This window comes from Rutidosis leptorrhynchoides, chromosome 6, assembly GCF_046630445.1.
Source record: "Rutidosis leptorrhynchoides isolate AG116_Rl617_1_P2 chromosome 6, CSIRO_AGI_Rlap_v1, whole genome shotgun sequence".
NCBI classification, from domain to species: domain Eukaryota; kingdom Viridiplantae; phylum Streptophyta; class Magnoliopsida; order Asterales; family Asteraceae; genus Rutidosis; species Rutidosis leptorrhynchoides.
In genome coordinates, this window is record NC_092338.1 from 254,979,142 (window position 1) to 254,998,129 (window position 18,988).

An 18,988-nucleotide genomic window follows, 5' to 3' on the forward strand; every position below is an offset into this window, starting at 1 on the left:
GCTATGGTTTCGTATCGAATCATAATTTATTAATCTAAACAGAAAAAGTATAGGTTTATAGTCGGAAATACAGGTTACAAGTCATTTTTGAAAGAGATAGTCATTTCCGTCGAAAGAACGACATCTTGATGACCATTTTGAAAAACATACTTCTACTTTGTGTTTAACCAAGATTTTTGGATATAGTTTCATGTTCATATGAAATATCATTTTTTCATAAGAACAACTTTTAAATCAAAGGTTATCATAGTTTTTAATTATCCAACCCAAAACAGCCCCCGGTTTAACTACGATGGCGTATGTCCGGTTTTACGGTGTTCTTTGTGTTTCCAAGTTTTAAATTATTAAGTTAGAATATCATATATATATACAACATGTGTTTAGTTGATTTTAAAAGTTAAGTTAGAAGGATTAACTTTGTTTGCGAACAAGTTTAGAATTCACTAAACTATGTTCTAGTGATTACGAGTTATATTCTTCAAATAAGATAGTTATATATATATATATATATATATATATATATATATATATATATATATATATATATATATATATATATATATATATATATATATATATATATATATATATATATATATATATATATATATATATATGAATCGAATGATGTTATGAACATCATTACTACCTCAAGTATAGTAGGTAAACCTACTGGAAATGATGAGAAAATAACTTGAGCTTCAAAGGATCTTTGATGGCTTGGAAGTTCTTGAAGTAGAATCATGACACGAAAACAAGTTCAAGTAAGTTTACTACTCGAATTAAGATAGTTATAGTTATAGAAATCGAATCAAAGTTTGAATATGGATATTACCTTGAATTAGAAAGATAACCTACTGTAAATAACAAATATTTCTTGATCTTAGATGATTGCTTGGAATAGATTAGAAAGCTTGGAAGTATACTTGCAAACTTGAAAGTGTTCTTAAAGTTTTCTTGAGTAGTTGTTTTGTAAGTTGATTTATGTTGGGATTTTTGAACTACATTGAGCTAGATTTTGATGAAGATGCTGAAGAACACTTAAAATAATGAGAGAGAACTTTAGAGAGAGTAGTTTGATGCATGAAGTTTGAAAAATAAAAGTGTTTGTGATGGTGCATGAATTCGTGAAAATGGAGTCAAGATAAAGGCTCCATAAGTTTGAAATTTTTGTTAGATATTTCATGCTAGTTTCCAAATGATGGTTCCCACATGTCTTGATGACTCATTAAGGCTGCTAAGAGCTGATAATTGAAGTGTATATACCAATAGTATGTACATCTAAAGGTGAGTATAATACGAGTACGAATACTGAATGTGTACGAGTAGAATTGTTGATGAAAATGAATGAGAATGCAATTGTAACCAACTTTGATAAGTATGAGTGTTTTGATATGTGTCTTGAAGTCTTCCAAAAGTGTATTATTACATCTTAATATACTACATGTATATACATTTTAACTGAGTCGTTAAATCATCGTTAGTCGTCACATGTAAGTGTTGTTTTGAAACCTTTAAGTTAATGATCTTGTTAAATGTAATTAATCCATTGTTATAATACTTAATGAGATGTTAAATTGTTATGTTATCATGATAACATAGTGTGTTAATATATCTTAATATGATATATAAATAGTAAAACGTTATTACAACGATAATCGTTACGTATAGATATCGTTTTGAATTCCTTAAGTTAGTAGTCTTGTTTTATGTATATAGTTTGTTATTAATATACATAATGAGATACTTAAATATCATTTCATCATGTTAAACATATCTATATGTCCATATATATATTATCATGTCATATACAAGTTATAACGTTCGTGAATCATCGGACAAACTGGGTGGTCAAACGTTTACATAAAAATCATTTCAATTAATCAAGTCTTGACAGGTTTGATTGCTTAACATGTTGGAAACATTTATTCATGTAAATATTAATCTCATATAATATATAATCATGGATAAATCTGGGTTATGACAATAGCATTCGTGATTTTCAACTTATATTATGTCGCAAGTTATTTCATTTATACTTTACAACTTCTGTAAACTTAAACTCGTTGTCGAACCATTTGGTAACTTAAACTTTGCAAGTCTTATACGTTTCAAATGAATGCGACATAATTTTAGTCAAATGCGTCTCATTTAGGGACTATGACCACGTAACGGGACCAAAGTTGACGGCGCCGTCAATGACGATTTTGTCGGGTCGTCACACTAATTCCCTTTAAGGAAGAGGGATCACTAAGTACAATGATGTTCTTACCACAAGAACTAACATAAAGCTAGTATGTCACTCACTATTACAAATTCTCCAAAGAGAACTCTACTACTTCTTTGATTACTATCAAAGAATGTAGTTTACAAACTCACAAATGATAGAAATTAAGCTTTAGAGTTTACACATAATTCTACTAATTAAGTAGAATCTCTCTTTCTCTCTTAATCATGATCTCTCTAAAGATGTGTTGTTGAAGCTTAAGAGATCAGCTCATATTGATTTGTAAATGTGTTGGAAAAAGGTTGTCTTCAATTTTGACAAATGTTGGTATATATAGGAAAGAGAAAAATCTCTCAGATGCTGCACGGTTGACTCCACGGTCGACCGTGCATCGACCTTGCTTATTCTGGACAGCTTTTCAATATATCCATTGGAGCTCTTTTTTCTTTGAATTTTTTGCTTCTTTACCCAATATAAAGCTTTCAAAAGATGCTTAATACACCTAGAAGTCCTTAACCTTCATCTTATAGTTTTGGATGCATTCATTGAAGTGGACATGAGCTTGCTAAAGAGGAAAGTCACATAGTCTTCTTTTGTGTCATTGATTTCCGATTACGGAAAATGTAGATTTTTTTATGCTTTGACGACCTACAACACTCCAAACATCATACCCCATGTCTTTAACAATTTGTCAATACTTTGATGGATGTATCTTACCGCATTAGTTGCTTGCAACAAGTCAAATGAGACTAATTTGAATCTTGTAAAGATTCTTTGGGAGTTGCATTTATCCTTTGACAAACCACAACAAGCCAAACACCATATCCCATGTCTTCATATAATTTGTCTATACTTAGATAGAAGCATCTAACCTCATTGGTTACTTGCAACAAGCCAAAGGTGACCATTTTTACTCTTGTGAAGAATCTTTGGGAGTTACACTAATCATAAAGAGATAAACTACTACTTTCCAAACCTCATATCTCATGTCTTCACCAACTTGTCTTTTCTTTGATGGAAGTATCTAACATCATTGGTTACTTGCAACAAACCAAGTGAGACTAATTTGAACCTTGCAAAGACTTTTTGAAAGTTGCACTAATTACCAAGATTAATCATGTTTAAGCATGTAAGTAATGCTTAAAAGTTAATCAAGTGGAGAGCATCTCTTTAGTTGGGACTTTAATGACCATCCTAATCATATCTACATATATTTTAGATTTAAAAAGGATGACTTTTGAAAAAGAACTTTTAGCCATACTTGTGTGTTTAATATTAATCATAAGCTAAAAGTGTCATTAAGACATCATTAGGTGTGAATAACCAAGATTAGAGTTTTAGTAACCAAAACTCATTTGAATATGAATGGGGCAACTATTCTAAGTATGTTTAAACAAGTTTGGTAAATTATAGATGCCCCGAAGTAGTCAAACATTTTTCGATCAAAAATCCGGACAGTGAGAAACTGCGGTCGACCCACGGCTGACAGTGGAGTCGACCGTGTATCTTGTTTCGTGGAACCAAGGTACAGGGCATTCCACGGTCTGACCTGCGATTGACCGTGGACCCAGCCGTGCTCCTTCAGTGTTTTTCAAATTACTCTTTTGACTTAAATGTTTTTGTGTATTGGTCGTTTGCTAGAGATTGTGTAGGCTTGTGAACTTGTGTTGTTCTATACGTTGTTTAAGCACACAAGATTTGGTGTCATCATCAAAACAAAGTGGTTAACATTTGAATATTATTATTGGATCACTAACAAACATGTTTAACATCTGCTCTAAATAGTTGCACCGGTCATCATAGCTCTGCATACCATACAATATTACCATGAATATAACAACCACTGTTGACACGAAAGTTACCACATTCATCATTACCCTACGCACATAACCTCTAGAAAAAACACATGTGTCAGAGAGATTGTTGGTTGGCAGAAAGTGTAGGGCAACCCCACAATCGGGTGAAAATGCTAGATCAAACGATCGAAACCCTAATCAATTAGATGATTCAAACACAAAATTATGTACATCAATCACAACAAACAAACCAACAAAAACCCTAAATGTAGATCAATCGCAACAAACAAACTAACGAAAACCCTAAGCTTTAGGTTGAAAGAATACATCGACGATGATAATCTAGTGCAAAGTTGAAAAAATATCCAGATCAAAAGAGTAAAACATTTCATGAATAAAAAAGTTAAAATCACACTTACATCATCACTAATGCAACCTGAAGCATAGAAACTAAAGAAGTGGGGAAAAGATTAACAAAATTAAGAAACAAAAATGAAAGGCACCCAAAGAGACAAGGAAGTGCGCCAATATCGAGCTTTGGTTGAAGTATGGGATCACGTCACTATTGATAAAAAAGAAGGAATTATGTCAATCGCCTGAAGAGTCATCTGTACGGAATAGCCCGTGACATTTATCAAAATAGAACCATCCTCTATCATAAGAATTAATATGAACAAGATGGGAAAAAATACGAATTGAAGGAGTTAAATTACGGGCTCGACAATACATTTCGAAAATAATGATCTTACGAATTGATGTGGTTCAAATTGACCGACGCTAACACTGTAATAACTGCATACCCTCAAATAAAAATTTGTAAAAGGGATACGTAGATTCGAATAATACAGGGCACGACCATAGATGGCGACTTTCCCAGATGGTGGTTTTGAAGGACGTTCATGTGGCAGGGGTATAACAGCGTCAGCCCCAAGAATTTTAGGAAAGAATTTCCTGACTTAATCCAAATACGTTGATGTGACACCAATACGAATGTTTTCTACATTTAATGGAGCCATGATCGTTCAATAAAGGAAGATAATTTTGCAGAAATTAAGGTAGTTGATGAAATGTCCCGTTCTTATTGATTAAAAACGTTCCATATTAATTGATTTCGTTGCGAGGTTTTGACCTCTATATGAGACGTTTTTCAAAGACTGCATTCATTTTAAAACAAACCATAACCTTTATTTCATCAATAAAGGTTTAAAAAGCTTTACGTAGATTATCAAATAATGATAATCTAAAATATCCTGTTTACACACGACCATTACATAATGGTTTACAATACAAATATGTTACAACAAAATAAGTTTCTTGAATGCAGTTTTTACACAATATCATACAAGCATGGACTCCAAATCTCGTCCTTATTTAAGTATGCGACAGCGGAAGCTCTTAATAATCACCTGAGAATAAACATGCTTAAAACGTCAACAAAAATGTTGGTGAGTTATAGGTTTAACCTATATATATCAAATCATAATAATAGACCACAAGATTTCATATTTCCATACACATCCCATACATAGAGATAAAAATCATTCATATGGTGAACACCTGGTAACCGACATTAACAAAATGCATATATAAGAATATCCCCATCATTCCGGGACACCCTTCGGATATGATATAAATTTCGAAGTACTAAAGCATTCGGTACTTTGGATGGGGCTTGTTGGGCCCGATAGATCTATCTTTAGGATTCGCGTCAATTAGGGTGTCTGTTCCCTAATTCTTAGATTACCAGACTTAATAAAAAGGGGCATATTCGATTTCGATAATTCAACCATAGAATGTAGTTTCACGTACTTGTGTCTATTTTGTAAATCATTTATAAAACCTGCATGTATTCTCATCCCAAAAGTATTAGATTTTAAAAGTGGGACTATAACTCACTTTCACAGATTTTTACTTCGTCGGGAAGTAAGACTTGGCCACTGGTTGATTCACGAACCTATAACAATATATAGATATATATAAAAGTATGTTCAAAATATATTTACAACACTTTTAATATATTTTGATGTTTTAAGTTTATTAAGTCAGCTGTCCTCGTTAGTAACCTACAACTAGTTGTCCACAGTTAGATGTACAGAAATAAATCGATAAATATTATCTTGAATCAATCCACGACCCAGTGTATACGTATCTCAGTATTGATCACAACTCAAACTATATATATTTTGGAATCAACCTCAACCCTGTATAGCTAACTCCAACATTCACATATAGAGTGTCTATGGTTGTTCCGAAATATATATAGATGTGTCGACATGATAGGTCGAAACATTGTATACGTGTCTATGGTATCTCAAGATTACATAATATACAATACAAGTTGATTAAGTTATGGTTGGAATAGATTTGTTACCAATTTTCACGTAGCTAAAATGAGAAAAATTATCCAATCTTGTTTTACCCGTAACTTCTTCATTTTAAATCCGTTTTGAGTGAATCAAATTGCTATGGTTTCATATTGAACTCTATTTTATGAATCTAAACAGAAAAAGTATAGGTTTATAGTCATTTCAGTCGGAAAAATAAGTTACAAGTCATTTTTGTAAAGGTAGTCATTTCAGTCGAAAGAACGACGTCTAGATGACCATTTTAGAAAACATACTTCCACTTTGAGTTTAGCCATAATTTTTGGATATAGTTTCATGTTCATAATAAAAATCATTTTCTCAGAATAACAACTTTTAAATCAAAGTTTATCATAGTTTTTAATTAACTAACCCAAAACAGCCCGCGGTGTTACTACGACGGCGTAAATCCGGTTTTACGGTGTTTTTCGTGTTTCCAGGTTTTAAATCATTAAGTTAGCATATCATATAGATATAGAACATGTGTTTAGTTGATTTTAAAAGTCAAGTTAGAAGGATTAACTTTTGTTTGCGAATAAGTTTAGAATTAACTAAACTATGTTCTAGTGATTACAAGTTTAAACCTTCGAATAAGATAGCTTTATATGTATGAATCGAATGATGTTATGAACATCATTACTACCTTAAGTTCCTTGGATGAACCTACTGGAAAAGAGAAAAATGGATCTAGCTTCAATGGATCCTTGGATGGCTCAAAGTTCTTGAAGCAAAATCATGACACGAAAACAAGTTCAAGTAAGATCATCACTTGAAATAAGATTGTTATAGTTATAGAAATTAAACCAAAGTTTGAATATGATTATTACCTTGTATTAGAATGATAACCTACTGTAAGAAACAAAGATTTCTTGAGGTTGGATGATCACCTTACAAGATTGGAAGTGAGCTAGCAATCTTGAAAGTATTCTTGATTTTATGAAACTAGAACTTTTGGAATTTATGAAGAACACTTAGAACTTGAAGAAAGAACTTGAGAGAGATCAATTAGATGAATAAAATTGAAGAATGAAAGTGTTTGTAGGTGTTTTTGTTCGTTGGTGTATGGATTAGATATAAAGGATATGTAATTTTGTTTTCATGTAAATAAGTCATGAATGATTACTCATATTTTTGTAATTTTATGAGATATTTCATGCTAGTTGCCAAATGATGGTTCCCACATGTGTTAGGTGACTCACATGGGCTGCTAATAGCTGATCATTGGAGTGTATATACCAATAGTACATACATCTAAAAGCTGTGTATTGTACGAGTACGAATACGGGTGCATACGAGTAGAATTGTTGATGAAACTGAACGAGGATGTAATTGTAAGCATTTTTGTTAAGTAGAAGTATTTTGATAAGTGTCTTGAAGTCTTTCAAAAGTTTATGAATACATATTAAAACACTACATGTATATACATTTTAACTGAGTCGTTAAGTCATCGTTAGTCGTTACATGTAAATGTTGTTTTGAAACCTTTAGGTTAACGATCTTGTTAAATGTTGTTAACCCAATGTGTATAATATCAAAAGAGATTTTAAATTATTATATTATCATGATATTATGATGTACGAATATCTCTTAATATGATATATATACATTAAATGTCGTTACAACGATAATCGTTACATATATGTCTCGTTTCAAAATCATTAAGTTAGTAGTCTTGTTTTTACATATGTAGTTCGTTGTTAATATACTTAATGATATGTTTACATATCATAATATCATGTTAACTATATATATAACCATATATATGTCATCATATAGTTTTTACAAGTTTTAACGTTCGTGAATCACCGGTCAACTTGGGTGGTCAATTGTCTATATGAAACCTATTTCAATTAATCAAGTCTTAACAAGTTTGATTGCTTAACATGTTGGAAACATTTAATCATGTAAATATCAATCTCAATTAATATATATAAACATGGAAAAGTTCGGGTCACTACAGTTGAAGTAATTAGGGTTCGAAGTAAATACATAACAGTAAAAGAGGGGTTTAAATACAGAGGGGAAGTTGAATAGTTGATTCAAATCAAGCGGTTGATTAATGGTCACGTGTAAGGTTAAAAGAATATGCAGAATTTGCAAAAAAAAAAAATAATACAAAATTCAAAATAAAAAAAAGGTGCATTATGGAGGTATTCATAAAAAGGTGACTGACAATTCAGAAATACAGACGGCTGCATCAGGTTCATGTTCCCGAGAAAAAAGACACTTCTTATCTTTTATAATTTAATGACTTTATTTATTTGCAAAAATAAAGACATTAAACTGGGGGGACTTAATGGTGTATCATGTGGGCTACACGCATAAAAACATCATTTTTGTACGAAAGAAGGGATCGAAACGTGTAAAAGACACTAATAATAGCAAATTTTTTAATTGGCCGTCCAGCGTTTTACGGATTGTGTCAAGCCACCCAGCATCATGCGTAAGCCCTGAAGTCAGCTTCTATGCTTAAGCCCTTGAATAGGAGAGTGAGCGACACACATGCCACATCAGCCCAAGCCATAGTCGGTTGCGAATATTTCGCATAATCAAATTAATCAGCATCTGACACGTATTTTCGAGAATTACGGAGATTCTACGCCTATAAATAGACCCACTGGGTCACCACTTTTCACTGTTCAGACACTTGTGGCAGAGAACACACTTTCTCTCTCACACAGTACTTTTTCACTTTAGAACTCCACCGCTTAGCAACAACATGCTAGACGGATCAACTTACAGTTTGGTCCCAGAAGACTGATAAGGTCACTCCACGGAGATCTCGTCCGTGTTCCAGATCTGCAGGGATCTTTTCCCGAGAGCAAACATCAGTTGGCAACACATCTCACCACGCTGAGCAGTTCTAGTAGTGTACTGGTACCTTTTAGACGCTAGACGGAAAACAGTACCAACAATTATATTTCTCTTTTGAACTCAAACCAGCATAACAACTATTAATTCGTTTGACCTTTAAACCTATATGAGTACTAAAAATCTTGTACGGGTTGGGTACTTTTGACCCGCATTCCGTTTATATATGCCAGATTTGGATTTAATAATTTAAGACCGGGCAACTTCACTCGATAATGTTTCCATTTCACTCGAGTCTTGTTAAATTGTGGACTTATGACCTAACATATCCATTTTAGACATAAATGGTAATCGAACTATGTTTACTCCCAAAAAATCAAAACAAAGAAAAGGAAAAAAAGATGCAACAATTAAAAAAATAAACAAATTATAAATATATATATACAAACAAATAGCATGTTATCATTTCCGAAAGCTAAATTAGTTTTCCAACATCACAACCATCGAATCTAACTTTATACATGTTGATTCATTGATGTATACTCCCGAAGGGAACAAAATTAAAAAATTAACATAAAAATACAAAAGATAATAAATAAAAGGAAAATTAGACTCCTGAAGTTGCAATTCTCCCACCAATATGTCACACCCTCATGAAAAAAACATACCTTCAAGCTACATATTTTTTGATGGCATCTTTGTACCTTGTTACTTCTTGAATCATATGATCGTTACGTTTCAAAAACTTTGATTGTTAAATGAGATTGAGTGGGGTCACTTTACATGGACTCTGTGTTAGCCTTTGCCTTCGCAGTTCGGGTTTTTGATGACCTCGGGGAGCATGTTGACTTGGTTTTTCTACGCCTTTCTTTTTTGGGTATATTTGGAAGATCTAACGGTGGTAGATCACTAAGTGTATCATCTGATGGTCGTCTTCCCATTGCTTCTCCAAAGTCTGCTCACATATTATTACAATCAAACCAAGAGTTAACAATTGTTCGACTTATTTATGTTATAAGGATCAATGATACCAAATACCAAAAACATATAAAAATATACATAATTACATAAAAAAGAAAAAAAAAACCGGTTGTGTTCATATCCATAAGTATTAATGCATTCAACTTAAGAGAGTGCCTTAGTTTCATGTCACAAAACAAACCATTAATTAAATCAAATATAAAACAAGTGTTATCAGCTTACACCTAAATAAAATGTATTATGAACCAAGGTTGAAAAACGAACAAGACGAGTGGGTCAGGGTAAAGTCGGTCAGTCGAGATGGGTCGAGAAGGACCTTGACCAACGTTTTCTTTTAAATAAAAATATATTAAATATAGATATTTCAAACATAAATAGTTTGAAAATAAATGATTTACAAATAAAATAAGATGATGTGGTACCAGTCTAAATCATAAATATATAATAAAATATAGATAGATTTTTTATATTGTTTTCTATAATTAGAATGTATTATTTATTTGTAATTAAGTGATACTACCTAAGTCGGTGTTTTTGCCACATAAATTATAAATAGGCTTGGGATTTTCGTTTACAATAGTAAAAGGCCAGACAAAATGTCGATTTTTGACCGACATTGACTGACTTTGACCCGACTCTTTTGCAACTTTGAAATGATTTCTTAGGGTTGACTGACTAAATAGACGTTTTTTGGTAAAACGGGACAAACTAGTCACCAAATCGCTTCAACCGCCATTTGTAACCATGTTATGGACTACAAGAAGATAATTTAGACTCGAAAACAGGGAACGAAACAAAAAACAATTGTTGCTTTCAAGGAAATTATTTTCCATAAATCATGTGTATGCGTGTTCATGCATTTTAAAAGCAAAAAGGTCTTGTGACATAAAAAGCCAAATCTCTTTGAAGACAAGAATCTTAAGTAAACACCAAATTTACAAGAATACAAGTCACCTTTATGAATAGTACAAGTTATGTTTCTAATGGTACAATTAATCATTTTAGTGACAGAAGAGGTTTACATGATTATGGACAAACTAAGGGACAAAATCTATCTTTACTTGAAGAAAATTTCCCAAACCCGTGAAATGGCCCACGTTTGCCCCTAAACTTCTTCAAATTGAAATCAATCATAAACCACATGGCACCTATCTATTTCTATTTTACCCTATAAAGCATCCTGAATTTAATCTTCATATAATAATCGAACTTGCAACGCCTCTTCGATGTGTTTGATATAATTATCACCTATTCGCTCCTAATTTTGTAATGTATCATATATATCACACGACGAGCGACATGTTTTTTTAGGAAGAGCGCATTCATCATTAAAACAATTTTTTGCCATAACATAATCCAATTCACTTGTTTCTTTCTAAATCGTGGTTACCGACATTTAGCTACTTTCATATTCCAATTAGCTTTTTGCTCAATTACCCTAGTTTTCCAATCAACAAAGAGAATCAAATACTCGATAAGCTCATTCAAATAGTTCATACAATAAAAACTGTTAATAGGATACTATTTAACCCAGGAAAAAACTGTTAATCTACAAAAATGAAACTATAATGAAATTTGATAGGAATGCAACTTATATTACCAGTTATGTAATAACCAAATGATAAATTGTTTGTACCTTTAGTTAATCAAAAGGTAAGATTTGGAATTGTGTTAATGAATTATTGTAAAATAGATAGATTGCTGTCATAATTATCAATTTGTTCAAGAAGAAATAACTTAAGTGAAGTTACAGACCCAATCCTCAATTCTATTCACGCTTTCTTTTATCAATAATGAAGGTTGATTTGTAATAATAAATCAAATATAGAACGGTATACAGAATCAAAATTTCAATTCCAATGAAATAGAAAAAACATATAATATATACCTTGAGAAGACCATGTGGACAGTGCAGAACCCGAATTACCAATAGAAGTTGCTGCAAAATCTGGTGCTGTCTTGAATTCATTCATCTACATATTTCAAAAACAAGATTTTCTTAATTAATTACAAGAAAAGATTGTTATAGACATATTTGAAATAAAGGTTATGAAAATTAGAATTAAATGAAAATACAAAAATACCCAAGAAGGGGCACTCCCTGAAGAACCATCCCAACCAATATGAGCAACATGTTTAACATCAGTTGGGTACCCAATCTCCATCTCACGTTGCTCCTTCATTACTATGATCAAATTATCAATAAAATACACAATCTTTATCAATAAAAAACAATACTAATTTCCGGTATACAAAAATATATAGATAGATAACTACAGAAAGATGGATTACCAAATATTTGGGAGATAAATTTAAAGCCTTTAAAAACCCCTTTAATTTTAGTCCCCATAGCTAAAGAAAAAAGTAGTACAAAGGAAACTTCAAAAACACCTTGATTGATATCAACCCTTTTTAACCTGTACAAAAACAAATATGATCAGGCATTCCATCAAACAGTTGGTATGCATTCCACTCTTTCATTAATTAACATAAAAGGGTAAAAAGTTTAACTTACTTTTCACTGGAATTTAATTAATTCAACCAATAAGCTCTTTCTTTTGTTTATGCTTCACTCGTGTTCGTTTACCTCCAAAACTTCATATGCAGTATTATATTATTGAAATGTAGGACGGAAAATTAAAAGAGGGGGGATTACAGTTAAAATCAGAGAGTAGGGTTGGATTTAATACTCCCTCCTTCCCATATTTATTGTCACCAGACAAAAAACACACAGTTTAAGAAAATCCCACTAATTTCATTTCTCCACCAATGAAACATCTTCTCTCTCCAGATCCACTAATGAAATATCTTCTTTCCTTTCCATTTATGGAAGTGGACACTTAATTTAAAACATCCCAAAATAAAATAGTGGACAATAATATAGGGACCGAGACAGTATGTTATTATTATGAAGAATGAATAAGATATTGATGAAGAAAAGAAAAGATGGAGAACCACAAAGATCTCCCTAACAATAGGTGGGGTGAGCTGACGTGTTGTTTTAAAGACATGGACAGGTCATATATGTTTATTCTTATAGTATGATCGTATAATGTGCGTATAATTGTTTTTTTATTAAAAACGCAGACCTTATTAATATTTTAATATTAATTATTAATACTACAATATAAGGAATGTATACAGAAAATGAGAAAAGAACATACACGAAGGTCTTAGACTAAATTAGCTATCGCTATGTTTTACATTTAACTTGGCAGCTATATGTACGATCAAAGTTAACCGATTTTCAGTCTTGTTTGTTGCTATGACATCATAAGATTTTGGCTGGGTTAAATAGCCATTTATGCCATTGCAAACTCATTTCTTCCGACGACTTGAAATTCATTCAAAAGGCGGATGTCATTTACCATTGTTGCACTAGGAAGGCGTGTTTTCTCAAAAACACGGGTATTATGATTTTTTCAAATGGTATAACCGGTTAACCATTCTATAACTTGGCAAAGTGTGCTCCTAATTGATGCTTTCATACCACCAATTGCGAACATGTTCCCAAACTTTTGTAGCTCTTCGACAATTTATCATTGCGTGATTAACCGTTTCACATCACACATTGGCATCTTACTGTATGTAGATCAATGCCTCAATTAGATAGTTTGGTTCTAACCAAGAGCTTATTTTGTTTAGCCCTCCAAATAAAGATATCAATTTTTTGAGGGTAACAATTTGTTTAGCATGTTACCATTAGAAATGTAGATCCCTTGGAAGCACTTTATCTTCAATAATATGGTTGAGGTAATTAGATTTGAATTTACCTTTTGGACATAGTGACCACTTCCATTCATCAGATTCTTTATCACTAGGACGCTAAGCTTTAATTTCATTAATATATGTTGCAATTCATCTTTAGTTCGGCAACGATGTTGAGAGGTCCATTTCCAAGAAAAAATCTCATTTCCATTCTGGCGAATTTTATCGAACACGGTAGCATTGATGTCCAATTCCAAACGGCAGAGCCTTAGATATTTCTGCATTAAAGTTCATGCACCACACCAATTATCGGACCAAAATTTTGTTTCTAAATCTTTACCTATCACTTTAACAAACTAGTGAAATTACACCCTAACTTATTTAGGGAGTATCTAACGTTAATAATATCAAATTAAACCAATGGATCTTCGGTCCAGCGTTACCGCGTTTACACTTGTGTACTCGCAGGGCTAGAGGTCTCGGGTTCGAACCTCGTCACCCGCTCTAGGAATTGAAATATATTCCTTGAAGGTGGCCCAAAGGGAAGGTTTTACCGACCCGCTCCGGGACTAAGGTCCGGCCAGCCTGCCCCTCAGGATGGTTTAAGGGTCGGATCCTCAGAATGCAGTTCGGGTTTCCTGCCCGAAAGCGCGTGTGTGTGTGCAAATGATGAGTGTCGTTGAAATAAATGATACGCTGATGCAAGCTTGCCTCTAAAAAAAAAAAATATCAAATTAAGCTCTTCCTGAAAAAAAAAATATTAAGGATCGATTAGGTTGGTTAGAATTGAAATTTTACCCGCTCATATTACGATATATGCTTTTAATAACCCTAACCCAAAGGAAATTATTTTCAATATACAAACATCATCATCACATTTCAATTAAGGTCCAATTTTTAAATTTAAGAGAGACGATATTTAAACCCCTCAAATTCATAAGGTAGGAGGACTAAGTCCCATTTTACCCAAACTATCTTTTTTCGATCCTCCAACCCGTTTCAAAAAAAATCACGACAGATAACTTCAAGTTTTTTTAAGTATGTTGATAAGAGACTTGAATAATGAAGAATAGTAAAGGGGGAAACTATTTTCCAACGTAATGAGAGTTAATCTACCTCTAAATGACATGGCACTTGGGTTCCAATTCACTAATCACTTCTTAATGGTGTATCCTAGGGGATACACGCATAAAAGCATTATTTTTATATACAAAGGAAATGAACAAAAAGCATAAAAGATAGCAATTTCAGCAAGTTTTTAGCATTATCCGTTCAGCGCTCAGCAGGCCGCCCAGCGTCATGCGTAAACTCTACAGACAGCTTCTATGCTTAAGCCCTTAATTAGGCGTGTGAGCGGCACGCAGCCACGTCAGCCCACGCCTTAGGCGGTTCTGGATATATCGGATAACTGAATTAATCAGCATTTGACACGTGTTTCTGAGAATTTCAGACATTCTACTCCTATAAATAGACCCCCTGGGTCACCACATTAAAGGGAGTTAAGTTCAGTTCAGTCAGAGAGAAGTACACTTTCTCTTTCACAGAGTACTTTCTCACTCTAAACTTTAACCGCTTAGCAACCGAACGCTACACGGACCAATTTCAGTTTGGTCCTAAGACTGACTGAGGCCACCCTACAAATCTCTCATCCGTGATCCGAGTCTGCAGGGATAATTTCCCGAGGGCAAACATTAGTCGACAACATATCGCTCAACGCTAGGCTGTTATAGTACTTTACTGGTACCTTTCATCCGCTATACGGAAAATAGTACCAACATATCGCCATTCGTTCTAAAGAATCACCCAACTCAGAGAAAGACAAATAACAATAATAAGATAATATATGTTGAACCAAACATAAGTGGCAAGCCGGACAACGGAGAAAAGCAGAAACTTTAGAAGACTGGAAGCAAGAGCTAATTGCCTTCCCTTCTCTGTTTAACACTAACACGTCTGATGCTCCAGTGGTCATTGAAGCTCGAATAGCAAATTGTATTGTTCGATGAATTTACACGGATACTGGAGCAGGAGCAGATATAATGTACGAACATTGTTTTATACACCGAAAAGAGCAAAAGAAACAATGAAAGACACACTTGTTCCTTGCAAGTTCTGCCAATGATCCATCATGGTCAGAAGGAAGCGTACTCTTAGAAGTGGTGTTAAGAAAATCACCATTTAAAAGAACAGTTCACATCGAGTTTTCTTGTAGTAAAGGCGAATTCACAATACAATGTCATTTTGGGACGGTCAGCCATGATGACATTTGGAGCTGAAACGTCAACGGTACATGAAATGATGAAGTTTCCTACACTAACTGGAATTGCAACGCTATACGCAGAACGGAGATGAGCAATTGAATGTGTGCAAATAAATCGAAACACTGTTAAACAAATTATTCATGAAGATGGATCAGTCTCACCAAATCCAGCATTCCCAGACCAAAAAATTATCATTGGAAACACATTAACAAAAGAAATGAAAGAAAAGCTTTACAATATTTTAGCAGCCAACTTAGATGTATTTACATGGCAAGTTTCATATATGACTGGAGTACCACGACATATTGCTGAACATAAGCTTAATGGGAATCCTAATATTCCACCAGTTTGTCAACAGAAAAGAGGCATGGCTCCTGAACGGACCAAGTTTCTTAGGGAAGAGGTTAGAAATTTGGTAGATGGTTGAATATTGAGAGAAGTCAAATATCAAATTTGGGTAGAACATCCAGTAATGGTGAAGAAACCAGATAACACATGGAGGATGTGTGTGGATTTTAAAGACATAAATAAAGCTTGTCCAATGAATAATTATCCTTTTCCAGAAATAGATTGGAAGGTGGAGTCTTTAAGCGGATATCGATTTAAGTCTTTTTTGGATGCTTATAAGGGATACCACCAGATCCCCATGACAGTACGGGATCAAGATAAAACAGCTTTTCACACGGCGGATGGAATATTTTGCTATGTGAAAATGCCTTTTGGGTTGAAGAATGCAGGAGCAACTTACCTGCGTGTCATTGACATGGCATTTATAGATCAAATAGGCAGGAATGTAGAAGCTTATGTTGATGACATTGTTATCAAAAGCAACACAGAAGAAGGAATGCTCAGGGATATTCTTGAAACTTCTGAGTCATTGCGAAAGATTAACATGAAATTAAGTCCCAAAAAATGCACTTTTGGTGTGGAAGAAGGTAAATTTTTGGGTCATGTTGTCACGGAGAGGGGAATCAAAGCTAATCCGAAGAAAATTCAAGCAATTGAGGATATGGCTTCTCCAAAAACAAAGAAAGAAGTGCAAATTTTAAATGGAAGATTGGCGCCATGATACGGCCGAAACGGACGGTTTTATTTGTGCAGTGTCGTCGGGCCGCAGCAGGCCAGAATCAACCACCAAGGGGGTGGGTACTGTTTTAAATTTATATTTAGCGGGGCCTAAATCGTACTACTCCTTAGTATGAGTAAGGGAAGTATGACCTAGAGTCGTATTTTTGAGATATCAGTAGAATCGAACCTATATTTAAGCCTAAGATAGTTATGAAGGAGTAGTGGTTACTTAATTTTGGGATTTTCTAATTTATAAGACAGATAAAGTAAATGCGATAAAATTCGTAATTCAGATAAGGTTAAAGTGAGTGTATACTATGATTTCATCAGTTATTCTACTGAGATTATGGAATGCTGGTTCATGAATAGGCAGAGGCCTTGTATTCATTACACTAGTCCTAAACGCCCCTGTCATAAGACATTTCACTGGGTACTGCGTTCGGCTTGAAGATTCTGAATAGACAGCAACATCCCTTACCCCCGACGCCTGTGCGGTCTGACTACAGGCATACACGTTCACACGGCTCATCCAATTGTGCGACTCGGTTGGGTGACGTATTAACATTCTACAATGGTCTAAATTTTCTTAAGCATAATAGAATACATGGTTTACCATATCCGAGAGACGTGACGTGTTTTAATGCTTTCGTTAATGATTGGTTTTAAAAGATAGTTAGGCCCTTTAAAAGAGTTCAACCATAAAGAACACCATGGCCAAGTCAAGCTGACTTCCATGAACACGTTCGGTTATCCTAACGGTCCAATCCTTTATGTGTCTAAACAAACAGTTCCTTAATTAACTAAGAATCCCTCAAGCGGGGTGCTATGCTTGAGACCGCGTTATGGTGCAGTGTACTAATCAACACTGACCGGGTTCCATGGCCTTACTTAGCAGAGGTACAGCTTACAACAACTGCTGTACTTCAGCATGCACGTACGAAGTTTATATGATTCGTGACTACACTAGCATGGTCTGGGACCGACAATGTACTAAGGGTATAATCAGATGTTTCACTACGAAAGAGTCCTCAGTCGGAATCCAAAGCTTGATAGACTTACTACAACTGGTGTGCCTCAGTCGATCTTACGTTGTATCCAATAGACTTCTCTTACCAAGGGGTAACATAGATAGTGTACTCTGAATCGGGGTTCGCTACTTCCCAATAACAGAGCCAATAACTACGTTCTATTAGTTGGAAAAGCGATTGCGTTTAAAGTATAATCGGAAAGCATTTCAACAGCATACACAAACCATAACATTAATTCGGCATTATAACTGCTTACATCATAGCATACACTAAAGATAACTACTCGCTAATCATGGCAACAATATCACAGAACATAATGATAGAAGACATTATATAAAGATAAATGATAAAAGTACCAGTAGATTAAACGAGTTCCGAATACAAAAGTGACAACTTCAAGACTCCAGACCGCTCCTAATACAATCTTCGGCGTTCTTCTTCGGGTACTAGGTTTCCTGCACGGAGTCGAAGGCCTTGAGAGTATGACTAATATTGTACAAGAGAGAGAAAGAAGTGAATTGAAGTGTGTGTTGGAATGAATGACAAAAACCCTTTAAATAAGCACAAAATTTGCCTGCAAATGGCTGGCAGGCCATTTGGCAAGGCATTTGCAGGGTCCGTTTGCTAAGGCAAGCCGTTTAACGAGGCCATTTGATCTGGGCATTTAACAGGCCGTTTGCCACACTGGCAGGCCGTTTGGCAAGCCGTTTGGATTGCTGATTCCCTGGATCGTAACTTGATTTCT

General features: G+C 34.0%; 1 protein-coding gene across 1 annotated transcript; it reads right to left on the bottom strand.

Annotated features, from left to right (window-relative positions):
- Positions 1 to 9,656: 9,656 nt before the first annotated feature.
- On the bottom strand, positions 9,657 to 13,075 carry LOC139853308 (CRIB domain-containing protein RIC10-like). Its single transcript, XM_071842680.1, has 5 exons — positions 12,694 to 13,075; positions 12,471 to 12,595; positions 12,263 to 12,363; positions 12,067 to 12,151; positions 9,657 to 10,152 (listed from the first exon to the last, which is right to left on the bottom strand). Exons 2-5 carry the CDS (start codon positions 12,526 to 12,528, stop codon positions 9,977 to 9,979), a joined length of 420 nt encoding a protein of 139 aa, XP_071698781.1. The 5' UTR covers positions 12,529 to 12,595; positions 12,694 to 13,075; the 3' UTR covers positions 9,657 to 9,976.
- Between the last annotated feature and the right edge of the window lie 5,913 nt (positions 13,076 to 18,988).